General features: G+C 46.8%; 1 protein-coding gene across 7 annotated transcripts in view; it reads left to right on the top strand.

The window, feature by feature from the left end:
• TFCP2 (transcription factor CP2) overlaps nucleotides 1-15,855 on the top strand; it is a 40,112-nt gene extending 24,257 nt beyond the window's left edge. For 3 of the 7 annotated variants that reach the window (XM_073319392.1, XM_073319396.1, XM_073319399.1), the window contains 10 exons: nucleotides 357-509; nucleotides 4,582-4,734; nucleotides 5,410-5,498; nucleotides 6,086-6,164; nucleotides 7,047-7,140; nucleotides 7,378-7,468; nucleotides 9,885-9,988; nucleotides 11,115-11,257; nucleotides 12,938-12,989; nucleotides 13,173-15,855. In XM_073319392.1, the coding sequence (XP_073175493.1) occupies nucleotides 357-509; nucleotides 4,582-4,734; nucleotides 5,410-5,498; nucleotides 6,086-6,164; nucleotides 7,047-7,140; nucleotides 7,378-7,468; nucleotides 9,885-9,988; nucleotides 11,115-11,257; nucleotides 12,938-12,989; nucleotides 13,173-13,210 (996 nt within the window). In that variant the 3' untranslated portion in view covers nucleotides 13,211-15,855. The remainder of the gene's footprint in view (nucleotides 1-356; nucleotides 510-4,581; nucleotides 4,735-5,409; nucleotides 5,499-6,085; nucleotides 6,165-7,046; nucleotides 7,141-7,377; nucleotides 7,469-9,884; nucleotides 9,989-11,114; nucleotides 11,258-12,937; nucleotides 12,990-13,172) is intronic. The other 4 variants (XM_073319397.1, XM_073319395.1, XM_073319393.1 and 1 more) reach the window with 3 other exon arrangements.

The following is a 15,855-nucleotide window of genomic DNA, read 5'->3' as shown; positions in this document are numbered from 1 at the left end:
AGTGGGATTTTTGAAAGCACGTAAGCTAGTTGCTAATTTCCTATTGAAATCAGTAGGACTTGAGTGCTTAACTTGCTTAGCCACTTTGAAAATCCCAGTGGGTGCCTAAATATATTTGAAAATCTGGTCCTTTGGGCCTAGAAGGAATAAACTGGAAAAAGTGTGGGTGGGGTTTATGACTTTAATGCCTTAATGCTCGTGCTATCCGAAGCATTTCCATCTCAGCCCTGCACTGCACGCATCTCACTGGGATGTGTCCAGCTGAGTGTGAGACTTTAGGGGGAACATTTGGCTTTGAATGTTTACCAGGCATGTTCTCGTTACTAATGATGCCCCTCCTGGGTGACTCTCCTCAGGTGCACTGTATCAGCACAGAGTTCACCATGAGAAAACATGGCGGCGAAAAGGGAGTGCCCTTCCGAGTCCAGATCGACACCTTTAAAGAGAATGAGAATGGGGAGTACACGGAGCACCTGCATTCTGCCAGCTGCCAGATTAAAGTCTTCAAGGTACCATGTGCGCTGTGGGCACATCCTGCTAAAGAGCTAGAACCAGACACACACGTCCCACAGGTGAAACAATCGGGGAGCAGCCCCCAGCTGACTCGGCTGCCTCAATGAACTGCAGGGACAGGGCCTTGCCTTTGTATGCCACAGAAGTATCTCCTTGCCTGTCGTGATTGGCTCCCTATAAATACCAGTATATAGGCAGCAAAACTCGTAGGCTGGGAGTAACGTAATGTCACCCAAGTGGACTTTGCCTGTGCCCTCCTAGGCCAAGATATGGAGCCCTCGGGTAGCTTTCTCTGTTTTAGCTTCTAGTTATTGTGGGATAGGTGCTAAAAAATTTGTTATAAATCTAGTCCCTCTCTAGCCCCTGGGTTAGTGCAGGCATGAGTGAAGTGTGTGAATGTAATACGAGGTAAGGATCGGATCAGAGGTTTAATGTCAACATAAGCCTGGGGTGTGACTATCTGATCTGTTCTTAACTTTTGTGGGGGGGTAGGTAAAAGATCAAAGCCTAGGGATAGCCCTAGAGGAAAGGCTGCTTGCCAGCAGAACTGCTTGGGTCTGGAATAGATGACCGATGGCACCCCCAGGATGTTTGTGACAAGTGATACCGTCTTAGACAATTTTTGCTCCCTCATAATAATGCAAAACCCTGGGCAACTTCCCTGGCTCCTTTCCAGCTCCAAAGGGGAGCTCAGCACAGAGAGCTGTCAGAATGGCTTGGTCTAGTGGCCTGGGTGCTGCACTAGGAGAGGAGAACAGAGGTTCTGGGCCCAACCCTGCCACTGACTTGCTGTGTGCCTTTGGGTGAGTCACTTCACCTCTCTGTGCTTGTTTCTCCCCCTACCTCTGATCTGTCTTACCTGTTTAGATTGTGAGCGCTTTAGGGCAGGGACTGTTTCCTAGGCTACGTGTACACTACAGCCTGTGTCAGCAAAACGTATGTCACTCGGGGGGTGAATATTCCACCCCCCTGAGCAACCTAGGTTACAGCAACCTAATCGTTTGCGTGCACAACTCTGTGTCAGCAGGGGAAGCTCATAAGCTTATCGCTTTTGCCATGCACGAAGGTGGGTTTTTTAAGTGCCGACAGGAGAGCTCTCTCCCATCAGCACAGAGCGTCTTTACCACACCATACACTGTACGTATAGACATGGCCTATGCTTTGGTACAGTGCCCAGCACAATGGGACCCTGATCTCAGTTGGGTCTTCTGGGTGCTACTTTAGTACAAATATATAAGGTAAATGTAACCTCTAGCATCCTGAGCTGTGATATGATGGCCTATTGGCCAGCTCACTCTCAAGAGCAGGATTGCCACTCTCTGGTATTTTTTGCATCTGTTGCCATGTTTCCTGGTGTTAGAAACAGAAGCTGTGCAGAAGTTCAAATTCCCTTTGAAAACAGAGGAAGAACCACTCAGCTATTCAGAAGTAAAGTCCTGCTTGCCAGGCTTCAAGCTGGTACATGTAAGGACAGAGGCATAAACCCTTTCAGAAGGGTTGGCTGGTAGGTAGATCTGGGGGCATCTCCATCTAGTGTCAGAATGATTCATGATCTTTGTGCACTTGTTGCATCCACTCTTACTGACTGTGTGAAAAGCTGTTACCTTGCAACAGGACTTCTAGCTGTTTATCCTACAGGCAATCTTTATATGCTCTGTTTGGGTTCCTGGTGGAAGTAGCTGCTCCCATTTTGAAGTGTAAATAACCCTTCCCTCTCAAGAGCTGATGGGTGACAGAGATCACAGGAAACTCTTTTGAACTCCGAGTGGCTGAGAGCTTGGCAGGGATTCCTGACTACATGGAACCAGGTTAATCTGAAACCTGTCACTAGATACAGCCACTGCAGCTGTAGCACAAGCCCTGTTTGGGCTGCAGATAACATCAGTGCCTGGGGTAAATCTGTGTGCAATCCTTTCACTGCAGGAGATTCTCAGGACATTCTTACCCACAGGCGTAGTATCGACTGTGGGAGTAGAAGTCCAGTGTGGCTGTGTTTTTGAAAGTGGCTTGTGAGGGCTTTTATCAGGTCTTTCCCCGTGTGGAGTTTGGGTCGTCTTCCCAAACCTTTGCAGAGACACTTGACACAGACCCAAACTGAAATATGGGGCAGAGCAGGGACGCAGGTTCTGTTTTGAACCAGCTGATGTCCTCTTTAAAGGGCCTTGTTGCTCTAGTCACTGTTTCTAAGCCAGGGAGGGGAATCTGCTCTGCAGGCTTAACACTTGGGCAGGAAAGAAACTCCAGCTTCGCATTTCAGATCCTTGGTTTTGAGGAGTCTGGGGGAAAGCATGGCGCTCCATATGTCTGCGTTAAGGAATCTGGTACCATTGTAACTACGTCATTGCAAACCGTCCGGCCAGGTCTACACTACAGACTTATGTCAGTTTAACTACATTGTTCAGGGGTAGCAAAATATTTATACCAACATAACCCCCTGTCTAGAGAGCCTCTCATGGAGGTGGATTAACTCTGCCAACGAGAGAAGCTCTCCCGCTGGCATAGGAGCGTCTTCACTTAAGTGCTTTTAAGTGTAGACCTGCCCTTTGTGTAGACATGTAGCAGGGTTTACACCTGTGCAGCTTACTCTTGTATAGGCCTCGCTTTGCACTGTTGCAGCACGTCTACATTCGGGGTTTGCATCAATGCAACTATATTGGTGTAGTTGGGCCAGAACAAATTTCATTAATGCAGAAATGGCCTGAGGGCCATAGTCCTGGGAAGCACATTAAAGAACCTCCGAATGCGAAGGCAGTTTCTTCAGAATCCTGAACGGGAATTCCAGCCTTCATTTACAGACAGCTTGAGTTATGTTGTCTAACAACTTACACTGAGCTGTGAAAGGGTGTGTGCGCCGCTAACCAGATTACATAGATGAAAATCTAGCAAGGACTTTCACAAAGTGCAAGAGGTGCGATAAAACAAGTTATTTGAAGGCTTAAAAGCAAGCATGGAAAAAGAGATGAACTGAAATAGTCTGTGAAATGTTGCAGGGAAGAGCTTTGTAGCCAAAAGAACTTGGTGACCCTTTCAGTTCACTGCTGATACTGAGCTTATACCAGCACCCTTGCGAAATACCGAAGTGTTGGAAAAAGTACTCTGGGTGTTAGCATGCAGAACCCAATTCACTGCATGCATCTGATGAAGTGAGCTGTAGCTCACGAAAGCTTATGCTCAAATAAATCTGTTAGTCTCTAAAGTGCCACAAGTCCTCCTTTTCTTTTTGCAGATACAGACTAACACGGCTGCTACTCTGAAACAATTCTCCATCATCTCCCTTCCTTGATCATTGTCAGCTAGTCTATGCCAAGGAGCCAACACAGAATTATTCCCTACAGTAATTGCAAATCTAGCTTTAAATCTCTCCAGAGGTGAGGTAGAAGGGGAATGGGGAATCTTACTAGTCTCCTAAAGGAATAGTCTCCCTGAAGCCCTAAATCATAATCCCTAACTCTTTAGTGCTTTTCATCAGGTCTTAGAGCACTTTACAAAGCAGGTCAGTTCCATTATTCCATTTTACAGATGGGGAAACTGAGGTATAGGATGGTGAAGTGACTTGCCCAATGTCGCCCAGCAGGCCAGTGGCAGAGCTTGGAATAGAATCCAGGTGGTCTGATTCACCACCCAGGGTTCTTTCCCTTATGCTGCAGCAGACTTAACCCAGAACAAATCTGCCACCACACCCCCCCCATGTCTTTGCCCTGTTAGAGCTCATTGGCGTGGCATAGCATCCTGGTCTGTGCCTAATTACTTTCTGAAAGATTTTTCACTTTCTAGTTAGGATCTTTTGAAATCTTTTCCTGGGGGAGGGCAGATCGGGTTAGTAGGGATAACAACTAGTAATACGAAGATCTGTCACAGAGAGAGCATTATTCTCTAATTCTCTGTCCATACCAGCCGGGCTACCTTCCCCTAAGGCAGCAGTTTGGAATCTGTCCCCCAGCTCAGTAACTTGAAAGGTTCCCAAGCTCTCTGTCAGCTTTTCTATTCTGTTCCAGTTTCCATCTGTCTCTTTGTGCAGCCAGTGTGAATCTAACTCTCCTTCCTGCATTTGGCTAACTCCCTTCCAAGATGCCAGGCATTTGTGATCTAATAAAAATGTTGGACTTCCAGCCCAAAGGAGCAGATCGAAAACAGAAGACGGACCGAGAGAAAATGGAGAAACGAACTCCTCATGAGAAGGAGAAATACCAGCCTTCCTATGAGACCACAATACTCACAGAGGTAAAACATCCTGGAGGTGCATTTGGCTGCTGAAATCTGTGTCTTAGCAAATCAGCTTGGCTGCGGGTGACCATATCATTCCATCTCTTGAAGGGTCATTAAATTGTTCGGCTCTTGAGCCCAGATGGTGTGTGTGATAAATAGCTAACCCTATCAATAAGAGGCAGCTCTCTCATTCTTTGGACCCCCATGCTAAACTGATTCTATATCCCTTGGGAAGTGCTTCAGTAGAACAGTTTGAGTATTTGATCTGGTTAGAGTAAATTCTGGGGTATTCCTCAATTTCTAAATTCAGTAACAGGCTGCTTGATGTGTGTGCACGCTCTGCAGCTGGCACAGTGGGAGAATATTAAGCAAACATATAAAATGCCCAGGAGATCTGACTCCAATCCAAGAGCTCACTGTTTTGAATATTGTAATTTGAAGACTGTCCAGTGTTTCACAGGGTCTGTACTACCCCTATAAATTGTAATGCAGCAGTAAACTAGCTCTTCAGAGTAAAGCTGCTTTTGCAGACAACTGCTATAGTCTGCATTAAACAGAGCAGATAACAATTTTGCCCTAGTTCATAGAAGCCAGCTTAAAGCTAAATCTAGAGGAAACTGTTTGTTTGTAAAAGTTAAAAACAATACTGTGACTTTCCTGGGGATCTCACAGTTGGCTTTTCATTTCTAGTGTTCTCCGTGGCCAGAGATCACTTACGTCAACAATGCACCATCTCCTGGCTTTAACAGCTCCCACAGCAGCTTTTCCATTGGTGAGGGGTAAGTGTGGGCAGTGAGAACTGCTTGGCTGGCTGTCATCCTCTTCTGACTTCCCTGAGGGATGGAAACATTTGAATTGTCTGTTGACCTTATCCTAAATGATTTCCTAGCATTTGAGAACCAGCAGCTAGAGCATCCTATTTAAAAAGCGCCAATGGCAGCAAAAATGGCAGCTCCTGGAGATCTAGACTGTTGCTCATTTTGATCACTAACAAGTACAGCCATCTTTGCCCCTGAAATGAGAACTGAATGTGCATTTGTGTAGCTGTTCTGTCTGCGTTCCGCCATCAGCCTTCCCCTGGCATATCCATTTGCTCACATAGTGCCGTTCGTTGTTCTGCGGGATATTTCATTTCCCTGGCAATGATATTGACGTGGTCACGTTGCTACTTGCAACCAGCCATGCCTACAGGTTTCTGAGCCCACTTTCTAAAACACACTGGGTGCCAGTCATTGTGAATCGTGATTCGCAATAGAATACGTGACACCTTTTGTCAGTGTATTTTAAAGGCATCAGACTGGGAGGTGGGGAAGAGCAGATTCCAACCATGTTGTGTTTTTTTTTGTTGTTCTTTCTCAAAATCTAGAAATGGCTCTCCAAATCACCAACCCGAGCCACCTCCTCCAATCACAGATGTAAGTCCCACCTCAAATCTTATGCTTGTGGTAAGGATGGTGTTAATCCTATTTTCTAAATTTACTGTTGGAAGTTTGTGGGTTTCTAGGTGTCTATGTTCAGGAGCTTGCTGGTATGCTGCAGTATGGGGTCTCTGGGCTTGTCTACACAAGAAAGTTAATCCGGAATAAGGTAGGGTTTAACTTTAAAGTGGTTTAACTATTCCTGGTTAGCTCCATCTGTGGACACTCTTACTCCAAATTAATTTAATCCACTTTCAGATAATTTGGAATAAAACGCTCTGATTCCAGAATAAGAGCATCCAGATGTTAATCAGGAATAGTTATTCCAGAATAATTCCCCATGTAGACAAGTCATCTGTCTCTGGGCTGTCCAGACTTCCCTTGAGAATAAATTTCATAGACCATTTTAAAGCCAGAAGGGGCTGTTATCGTCTAGTCTGACCTCAAAAACACCGGCCAAAGAAGCTCACTAAGTAACTTCTACATTAAGCCCATAACTTCTTCCTCAATGGCTCCTACTTGGTGAGAGAGGCTCTAGAGTGAAAACTCTCTGAAGCCATACAAAAACTTTGACAGTGGTTGAGCAGCTGGCATGCTGTGACCTCTGCTCTGTTTTGCTGACCAGCATTATCTCATTGTGGTGCTTCTGCCCTCTTACCTGCCCCCCCGCCCCCCAAGTCTGTCTGTGTATTTTACCTGCTGTCTCTAGTTTTATACTGAAATTGTAAGCTCTTTGGGATAAGGACTATCTTCATTCTATGTTTGTAGAGAGCCCTGATCCATGCCTTGGGGTCCTAGATGTTACCATATTACAGTAGTAATCTAGCTGACCTGTGCTATACTTTGAATGCAAGTGGCTTGTGTGTTACCTAGTCTAAGGAAAGTAACCATTTTGTTCCCGTGCCACAGAACCTTCTGCCAACGACAACGCCTCAGGAAGCCCAGCAATGGCTGCATCGAAACCGCTTTTCCACGTTCTCCCGGCTCTTCACGAATTTCTCAGGTTGGTGATGAAAGCCCATCTCTGCTCATTCCTCGCCTCAATAGGCTCCTGCTGCATTCCCTCCTGAGGAGGTATCAATTGCTGGCAGTATTATAGTCTGTGCAAACTCCGCTGTGATGCGTTGTATGAAATTTACCTCCATCTTCTTTAAATAAACCATTCCTACTCTTCTTTTTTTTTTTTTTTTTTTTTTCCCCCCCCCATGGTGATCTGTTGGCTCCTTGTTTTAAATTCCAGGTGCAGACTTACTGAAGCTAACCAGGGAAGATGTTATCCAGATCTGTGGCCCTGCAGATGGCATCAGGCTCTTTAATGCATTAAAGGGACGGTGCGTATACTTGTAAAAGCTGAGAATGAGTGATGATTTTTATACCCCACAGAGCAATGGCCATGGGATGTCTGCTTCTCTATCACTCTTGTAGTTCTGGGCCTTATCGACCCTAGAAAAGGTTGTCAGTATAGCTGTAGTCTTAGTGGAACCCAATGATAATGGAGATGCAGTTTCTCCCAGCAAACGGACTCTTTTACCAATATAACTACATCTGTATTAGGGCTCTTGCCAGCCTAGCTATGATGGTCACAAATCCCACCTCATCGCAACCCTGACTGATAGACTAATCCAGCAAAACTTAAGTGTAGACTGGGCCTCTGGCTCATCAGTGCATTGCTGTCATGATGCCTAGTGCCTCCGTAAACCCAAGACAAAGGAGGACTTCTGTGGCATGACAGGAAAATGTTGTGGCAGGTTAGAAATGTCAGGGCTGACCTTATTCCAAAAACTTGCAGGAAAAAGCCAGGGATTCCATGGATTTGTTGAAAAGCCTAGCACAGTTAAAAGCAAAATCCTCCTTCAGGATCTGGCCTTAGAGTGATAATCATCCAGTTCAGCAAAAGCAAAGACAATGCAGCTTGAAAGCCAAAGTTAAGTTACTGCTGATGCTTGGGAGCTAGAAGGTCCAGAATTCAGATCTAGGCACTTGTGAATTGCTTGTGACAGAAAGAGGAAACCTGCAAGAAAATTGGTAGGTCATCTGGATGAGTGGGGAGGAAAGGATTAGGAATGATGACAGTGTTCCAGAGGAACTCGATGAGTTCTTTGCATCAGTTTTGGGGTATCATTGAGCAGTCTGCCCTGGATAGAACAAAAACAGAAGGGGTCCAAAGACAGGCAGTGAAAATGATTAGACGGGTCGCTTCCAGGTGAGGAAAGGTTGGGTTTTGTTAAGAGAGGACAACAAGGGGATGCAAGGTGAGTAAAACCTATGGAGTAGAGAAGCTAAACTGGATGCTTATCACTCCTTGTAACATAAAAACTTGAGGGCATTCGGTGACATTGCAAAGCAACCAGTGCATAATAGCTGATGGAAAATAGTTATACATTTTGGAAAATTAACTCCTGGAACTCTCTGCCACAAAATACCATCGAGGGCAAGAGCATAGCAGGGCTCAGAAGAGGATTAGATGCTTCTAAGGGCATGTCTACACTACTGCGCTACATTGGTGCAGCTGCACTGACGAAGCTGTGCCTCTGTAGCACATCTGGAGAAGAGGCGGTGGGCCGACAGGAGAGCGTTCTCCCGTCGGCATAATTACTGTATCTCCGCAAAAGGCGGAAGCTACATCAGCGGGACAGCATCTCCCGCCGACATAGTGCTGGTGTGGACAGCACTTAGGTCGATGTAAAGGCTCGGGGGTGTCATTTTTCACTGCCCTGAGCGACGTAAGTTACGTTGGCTCAAGTGGTAGTGTAGACCAGCCCTAAGAAATACTTTGTCATATTTTTAGAGCATAAGGCCAACCAATAAGGGTCCAGATTTTCAAGAGCTCTGCATATTGGGCGCTGAGCAATTCTGAGACTCCAGACCTTTGTTGAGGTGCCTGAATAAGAGCCGAGCTCTCTAGAAAATCTGGACCGGATCATTAGTGCTGGACAGTCGCAAAATCTGGCCTCAGGTGACGGGTAAAAAGAAACTTCTCTTGTGGGCAAGTTCCTCCGTTAGGGAGCTTTCCTTGCATCTCCATGTGAAGCCTCTGGTATTAGCTTGCAGTTCCAATCACCCTGTGCCTGAGATGGAGGATCAGCTAGGGGAGAAACTGTTGCAGGAATTGCAACCAGGCAGATAAGCATAGAGCCACCAGGAGTGTATTAATATCGGTGTGTGTTTTGGGAGAGCTTGGATTTCTGATAAGGGACGGCAAGAGTCGGTGGTAGTGTGAGCATTCCAGGGAATTAATGTACCAATTCTGATGACTGGTGAGATAGCACTAAAACGTTGTCGCAGCTTTGCATGGGGGTGGGGGACCAGACATTAGTCATCTCATAGGTCACTCAATTCAGAAAATGCTGTGACAAGCTTCATCTGTTTCTTATGCCAGTGTTCTCCGCTGTTCTTGCCGCAGCCTAGCGTCCCCCTGGTTTAAACCCCAGCCCATCTACTCTCAGTTGCTATTAATCCCACTTAGGAGGGCTGAATGGGATACTTAGCAGCCAGTTGTCACCCCCCCCCCCCCAGTCTGAATGCTGCCTGATTCCTCCCCCCCGCCCCCACCCCCGCCTCCTTTTGTGTGTGTTGTCTCCATGAAACAAAACTTGCTGTGATCTCCCTCTTATTTCTGCCTGAAGACAGGCCTGTGTGTCTGGTCTTCTGCATCAAGGAGCATGGGACCTGAGCATCAGGGAAACTGGAAACATGCTCATGGTAAACTCTCAGTGGTATTCACCTGTCCCACCCTCCCTCCCACAGGATGGTACGGCCCAGGCTGACCATCTACGTGTGCCAGGAGCCTCAGCAGCTGAGGGACCAGCAGAAGCATGAGGATGGGGAGCTGGCAAACAGTACTTTCTTTGGTAAGTTTCCAGAAGGGGTGATGTGCTTCCTCCCTTAACAGGCTGCGTTCATGGCTTAGTGCTGTGGGGTCTCTACAAAAGCAGTAAACAGGGTACCAGTTATCTCAGAGGAGAAGCAACATGGTCCAGTGGATAGAGAATGGGACAGGGACTCCGATGATCTGAGTTCTAATCCTGGTTCTTCCCCTTTGGGCAAGTCCCTTCCCTGCTGATGCTCTGTTTGTCTATTTTAAGCTTTTTAGGGCTTGATATTCTCTCAATATGCGTACAGTGCCTAGTAAAATGGGACTTCAGGCTCAGCTGGTGCCTCCAGCCGTTACCATAATGCACATAATCTCACATAGAGGCATACAAGAATCTTATGCAAGCTTGCCTCCATTTTCGGCTGCCCTTGCTTATGCTAGCCTTCATCATTCTTGCTTTTCTTTTGCTGCCAGAAGGTGGAAGGCTTCCATGGAAGATAACCCAGCATCAGCCTGAAGGCAACAGGGCTCACACAGCCAGCACTTGGGGGAAGGTTGAGTGGGGTTGGAAGGAGGGCTCTGTGCTGACCTGCCATTGTTCCAGTCTGCTGGTTTTTTCCTCCCCAACTAAAACTGTGGCTGCGGCATCTCATTGTTGGCACAGTGCCTGTGCTGGGCTGATAAATTATAGCTCGTGTGAGAATCCAGTGTGGCCTAGACACACTGACTGACCTACTTTCTGGAGCGGCTTGATGCCAGTACGTCCACTTTCTGCGTTCTGGGAGGAGACTGCAAAGCCAGTGGGCTCTGTCCTCCCTTCTTGTTACGACTCCATAACCCGTATGCTTCCCCTAGTCCCCTCCTAGGCGATGGCATTGGTATTCCAAGGGGGCTCGTCAGTTGCACTTTGATTTCTTTTGGCGGAGTGGAAATAGCTGGGAATGGTGCGGGGTCACATTTGGCCACTAGTACTGAGACTGGAAGCTCTTTGGGGTAAGAAGTGTCATTCCGTTCTGTTTATACAGCACCTAGCACAGTGGGGCCCTGTTCCATGACTGGGGTGCTTAAGCACTACCATAATATTTACAGTATTCAGGCAGCTCAGACTCCGTCACAACAGATGATTTGGAAGCTAACTGTAATTGCTCTTGTCCCTGTTGCAGTATATCATGCTATCTATCTGGAAGAGCTGACTGCAGTGGAACTGACAGAAAAAATAGCCCAGCTCTTCAGTATCTCCGCCCGACAGATCAGCCATATCTACAAACAAGGCCCTACAGGAATACACGTGCTGATCAGCGATGAGGTAAGTGCCTCTTGGCACTTAGCCTGGAGGGATCTTCAAGTCATGGTGGCTCAACTACTTTAAGTCTGTTGCAAACCTGGTCTGGTTCTGTGATCTCTGACATGGGGAAACGTGCTAAGGATTCCAAATGGACAGGGGTGGTTTGAATATTAGCCCTTTCCAGGTAAACGGCTTAGGGGCCCTACGTGCCTGTCTGTGGAGCCCAAGGGGCTTGATTTTACAGTTGTTTATGCTCTCACCTGTACTACTTGTTGTGTTCCTCAGCTTCAAAACGTTAATCATGAACCACCCAGCCCCATGAGGCAGGTATTATCCCCATTTTACAGTTGCCAAAACTGTGCCCAAGGCCACAGAATTGGCATCAGGGCCCAAATAAGGCCCTCAAGGGAATCCGGGCTCCCAGTTCTGTGCTTAGGCCATGGCACTTAAGATCTGAGCCACCCAATGTTGTCTGTTTTAAAGGGAAAGTTGGAATTACTCATTTAGAGTGGGCTTCCCAGATTGCTTTGTGTGCAGGGGGCCCAAGTCTTACTGTAAATAAGACCCCTTTTGTACCACTCACGCAATGTAAAGGAGCCTTAAAGTTGGGCACCTTTATATTGCTAGAGAGCTGGGAAGGAGCCGTGGTGTAAATGAGAATCAGGCCCACTAATTCACCTAATATCTGGCCATTCTGTCTATGGGCAAAGTCCTGGATGATCGCCTAGGTCTCTCTAACTCCTGTGGGATCCATATAACCCTCACTTCCCAGTGCAACTGAACTGCTAGGAGAGGCAGTTAGCTGCAGCATGTGTGTGTCCAGCTGCAAGTCCGCTTGAGAAGAAGGGAAGTGAGATGTCCAGCCTCCCAGAGGGGCTTGTCGCCTGCTCAGCCCACTCATCTAGTACTGGCACAAACTGGTGGGGTAGGTGCTGCGACTCCTGCCGAAAGGTTGCAGAGAGGCCTCTAGAAAGGCAAACAAAGCTTTTAGTAATAGCCTCTATGCTGGCTACTGGGACTTGACTTCAGGAACGTGCCACAGGAAACAGAGCCTCTGCCTTGAATCTAAAAATAAATGCAAACGTCCTGATCAAACACTGCCCGTACGGGATGTAACAATATTGCTACTAACGCTTAATTATAACCAGACTGTCACAGGGTGTCTGGCCCCTAATGGGGAGATGAGCCTCAGTCCATCTGCGACCAGCTTGTCTCGCCTCTCCAGGTGTGGACAGAGGGACGTGGGACACAATGAGGCACTGCTGGTCACTGGGGCGGGAAGGGCGCTCGAATGGGAGTGCTGGCTGCAGTTTCTTAGGCTTCTGCCGTAGGCTTTTTCCACAGCTAGGGAGGCAAGTTAAGATGGGGGCCTATCTTTTCTTAAGGGGCCAGCCACCCTCTGAACTGTGCGCTCTCGCTCGCTCTCTCACATTTGAGGATTTGGGAAGGGGCTTCAATATCTGAGGCAGGAGTCCTAAAATCTGTTCTTTTGTTTGATTGGGTGGGAGGGAGGAATAATTATTCCAGGTGGTGCATTCTATACATCCCAAAGCACTGTAGTGTGGCTGAATAGCTTCCAGCGCTTTCAGTGGGCCATGACTAACTCCACCATTGATTGACTAATTCCTATATGAAATTGAGCCTCGGTCCAAAACTTAAACACTCACTAATGGATTCAACTGATCTTATGGCTTCTTTCAGATGATACAGAACTTCCAAGACGAATCGTGTTTTGTTCTGGACACAATGAAAGGTAACTGCATTCATTCAATGGGCCTTTATAAACAGTGTGTGCTCCCCTCTCCTCTTTGTCTTCCTTCCCCCCCAACCACTTGTTTGGCAGTCTTGAGAACTCTTGTATAGAAAGAGGCATGTTGAATTTCAGCTGCTCTCCTTGCGGTTGGGGATGTCTGACGCTGCTCTGCTTTCTTTGCAGCTGAAACCAACGATAGCTACCACATCATCTTAAAATAAGAGGGAACCGGACTAGGAGAGAGCCCGTAGCCACTTCTCGTCTCACACAAAGACCCATCGCCTGTTGCACAAGGATGCAAGCAGAGATCAGAAATTCATGGGAGGCTTCTGTAAAGATCCTGATCTTTGTTGTTACTGCGCTGTACCTTCTGGCAGGTGACCCCCCCCCCCCTTCCCTCCTTCCTTCCTCCCTCCCCCCCACCCCTGCCCCGGTAGCTCTTCTGGCATGCAGCCTGCTGATGATGCTAGCGCACTGCTTAACCTCTGGAGTTTAAAATGGAAGTAGTTGCAGATGTGAGGCTAAACTTGCCAGGCTGTGTTGTCCTTCGCTATTGATAGAAACTTGCCTTTGTGTCTTGGGAGCTGCGTATGGTTTAATGATAAGTGTGTTGGCTCCTGTGTTGTGCTGGAGACTTGCAAGTGAACATCTGTTCTAATAACTCAACCCAGCAACCTCTCTGGCATACACGGCAACCTCTCAAACACGCCACACCCCCCCGCCCCCCCAAAATACACCTTCCAACTGCACTGATGGAACTGGGGGAAAGCATTATTTTTTAAGCTTCTCCTTGATGTTGTCGGACAGCTGCATTGTAAAGGTGTTATTCTCATTCTCACAATCCTTGTTGGTTTAGTTCCTGTGTGTGTGTGTGTGTGAGAGAGAGAGAGAGAGAGAGAGTGACTGATTGATCGTAGTTCTGTCCTCCAGGTCAGTGTCAAGACTGTCAGGAACTAACTCCAGTCTCATGGATTTATAAGGTCACCGTCTATATGGACAAATGTGGCTTTACTCTCAAAACTCACGTGACTTTGACAAAAAATGAAATTTGATGAACTAGCTAACTGATGATATGGTCTGTTTCCTGTATGATTTCTTTTTTTTTAAAGAACTAAAATTCTTTGGGGTGGAGGGGAAGTGAAAAGCTTCGGCTGTACCTTCAGTGTAAACATGGGTGGCATTTTATTGGCATGTTGACTTTTATGTCTCATTGGCCTGAAACTCACTTTTGGAGCTGGAACGGTATGGGACCAGCACGGAGAGAGATTTACATAGCAAGAGCCTGCAGGCCGTGCTTAAAGCTACTGAAAACGCCATGGCGACAAAAGGGCCTCCATACAGATTTCCAGGACTGCAGCTGTTGGGTCTCTTGGGGGTGTAAAAAAAAAAAAAAAAAATCGGCTTTCTAAACCAGATGCCTGAGCACGTCCCCTCTTTGCGAGAGCAGGTATTATAGCCTGAAAGAAGATGTCCTAAATAAAAAGCATCTTATAATAAAACGAGGCCTGGATTTATATTTGCCCAGAACGTGAGGTTCTTGGGTAAACAGATGGTTTTTATAAACATACATGAAATACTTTTACAAGAAACATAATACAAAGCAGCTGTGTTCAAATGATTAGGTTGTGACAGTAACCAACACAAGGCAGGAAATGCCAGGTTCTGAGTTGGAGCAGGAAAGGCCTAGCTGGGGTGGGGAGTAAGGCTGTGTATGTGACAGTCTGACAATCATATCTCCATAGTTCTAAACAGCTGGTAAGATACTGAATGCTCCTCTTCTAACCCTAAGAGGACGTGTATGAACTCCCCTCTGCCTCCAATTCATTGGAAAGCCCTGAAGATGGCAACCATTATGTATCTATTCCAATCTCTCTCCCCCCGCCCCCCAAAGATGAGGGCTTCTGTAGATGCTATTTAGTGATGCGTCTGAGAGCCTTTCACCTCTAGATTGGATTTGAAATGATGAAATAACTCCGTGACGGCGCAAGAGTTGTTGGCCATTTGATGGCCGCTTGGTAGCCCCTGCGTGAAAGGTGATGGAAATCCTTGCCCCCCAGTTCCCTAGCAAAGGCCTGTCAATGCCATATCATTGGCATCATTGTGGGTGGAGAACTGAGTGAGCCAGAGCTAGAAATAGCCCCTCTGGGTTGATGGTGAGTAATGTTTTGCTGGACAATGTGGGAATGTGCTGTGCTGCTTTGTACCTGTTCTGGGCATAAATAGAGGACTTCAGGACAGCCTCTTCTATCCAGTTTTGTTACCCAGGGCTGAATTTGCTTCAGTGCCAAAGCAGTTGTTTTTTCCTGGGTTTTGCTTAAAAAGACTCTGAAAGCCCCTTTGTATCACAGCCTGATTTGTGGGCAGCAACCTGCCTTGTCCCTCTACCTGGCTTTTTGATGGCTTGTGTCATAAGTTGTCACATTTGAATCTTGAACTGAGATATAAACACTCTGAAATTGCTGTGGCTCTATGTTCTTTCGTGGATCTTCGCCTAATAAACGTGGAGGCCTCGGCCGCTTAAATTGATGGGGCTAAAGATGCCAAGAAAAGCCTTAGAAAAAGCTGGAGCGATTTCACCTGCTTTCCCTGCTGAAGAACCATGTGCGCTATTGGTGAATTGACAGGACTATGAACTCTGCATACAGAGGTGCTATTCTTTTGGCAGCTGGCCTTTTGTATCTGTTTTACTACATCAGCAATAGATTGGGAAGATACCTGTATTTTAATCTGGGGGGGCCGGGTTCTCAGTATGCAAGAGGCGTAATAGAAAATGTACAATAGTGACAGACTTGTTGAATTTTTTGTATCCATGTTTCTGGGTGCGTACAGATTCTTAATGAATCCATTGTTTGGAAACATAAACTTA

The sequence above is a fragment of the Lepidochelys kempii genome, chromosome 20 (genome assembly GCF_965140265.1).
Source record: "Lepidochelys kempii isolate rLepKem1 chromosome 20, rLepKem1.hap2, whole genome shotgun sequence".
NCBI classification, from domain to species: domain Eukaryota; kingdom Metazoa; phylum Chordata; order Testudines; family Cheloniidae; genus Lepidochelys; species Lepidochelys kempii.
This window is presented reverse-complemented; position numbering and strand designations above follow the sequence as displayed.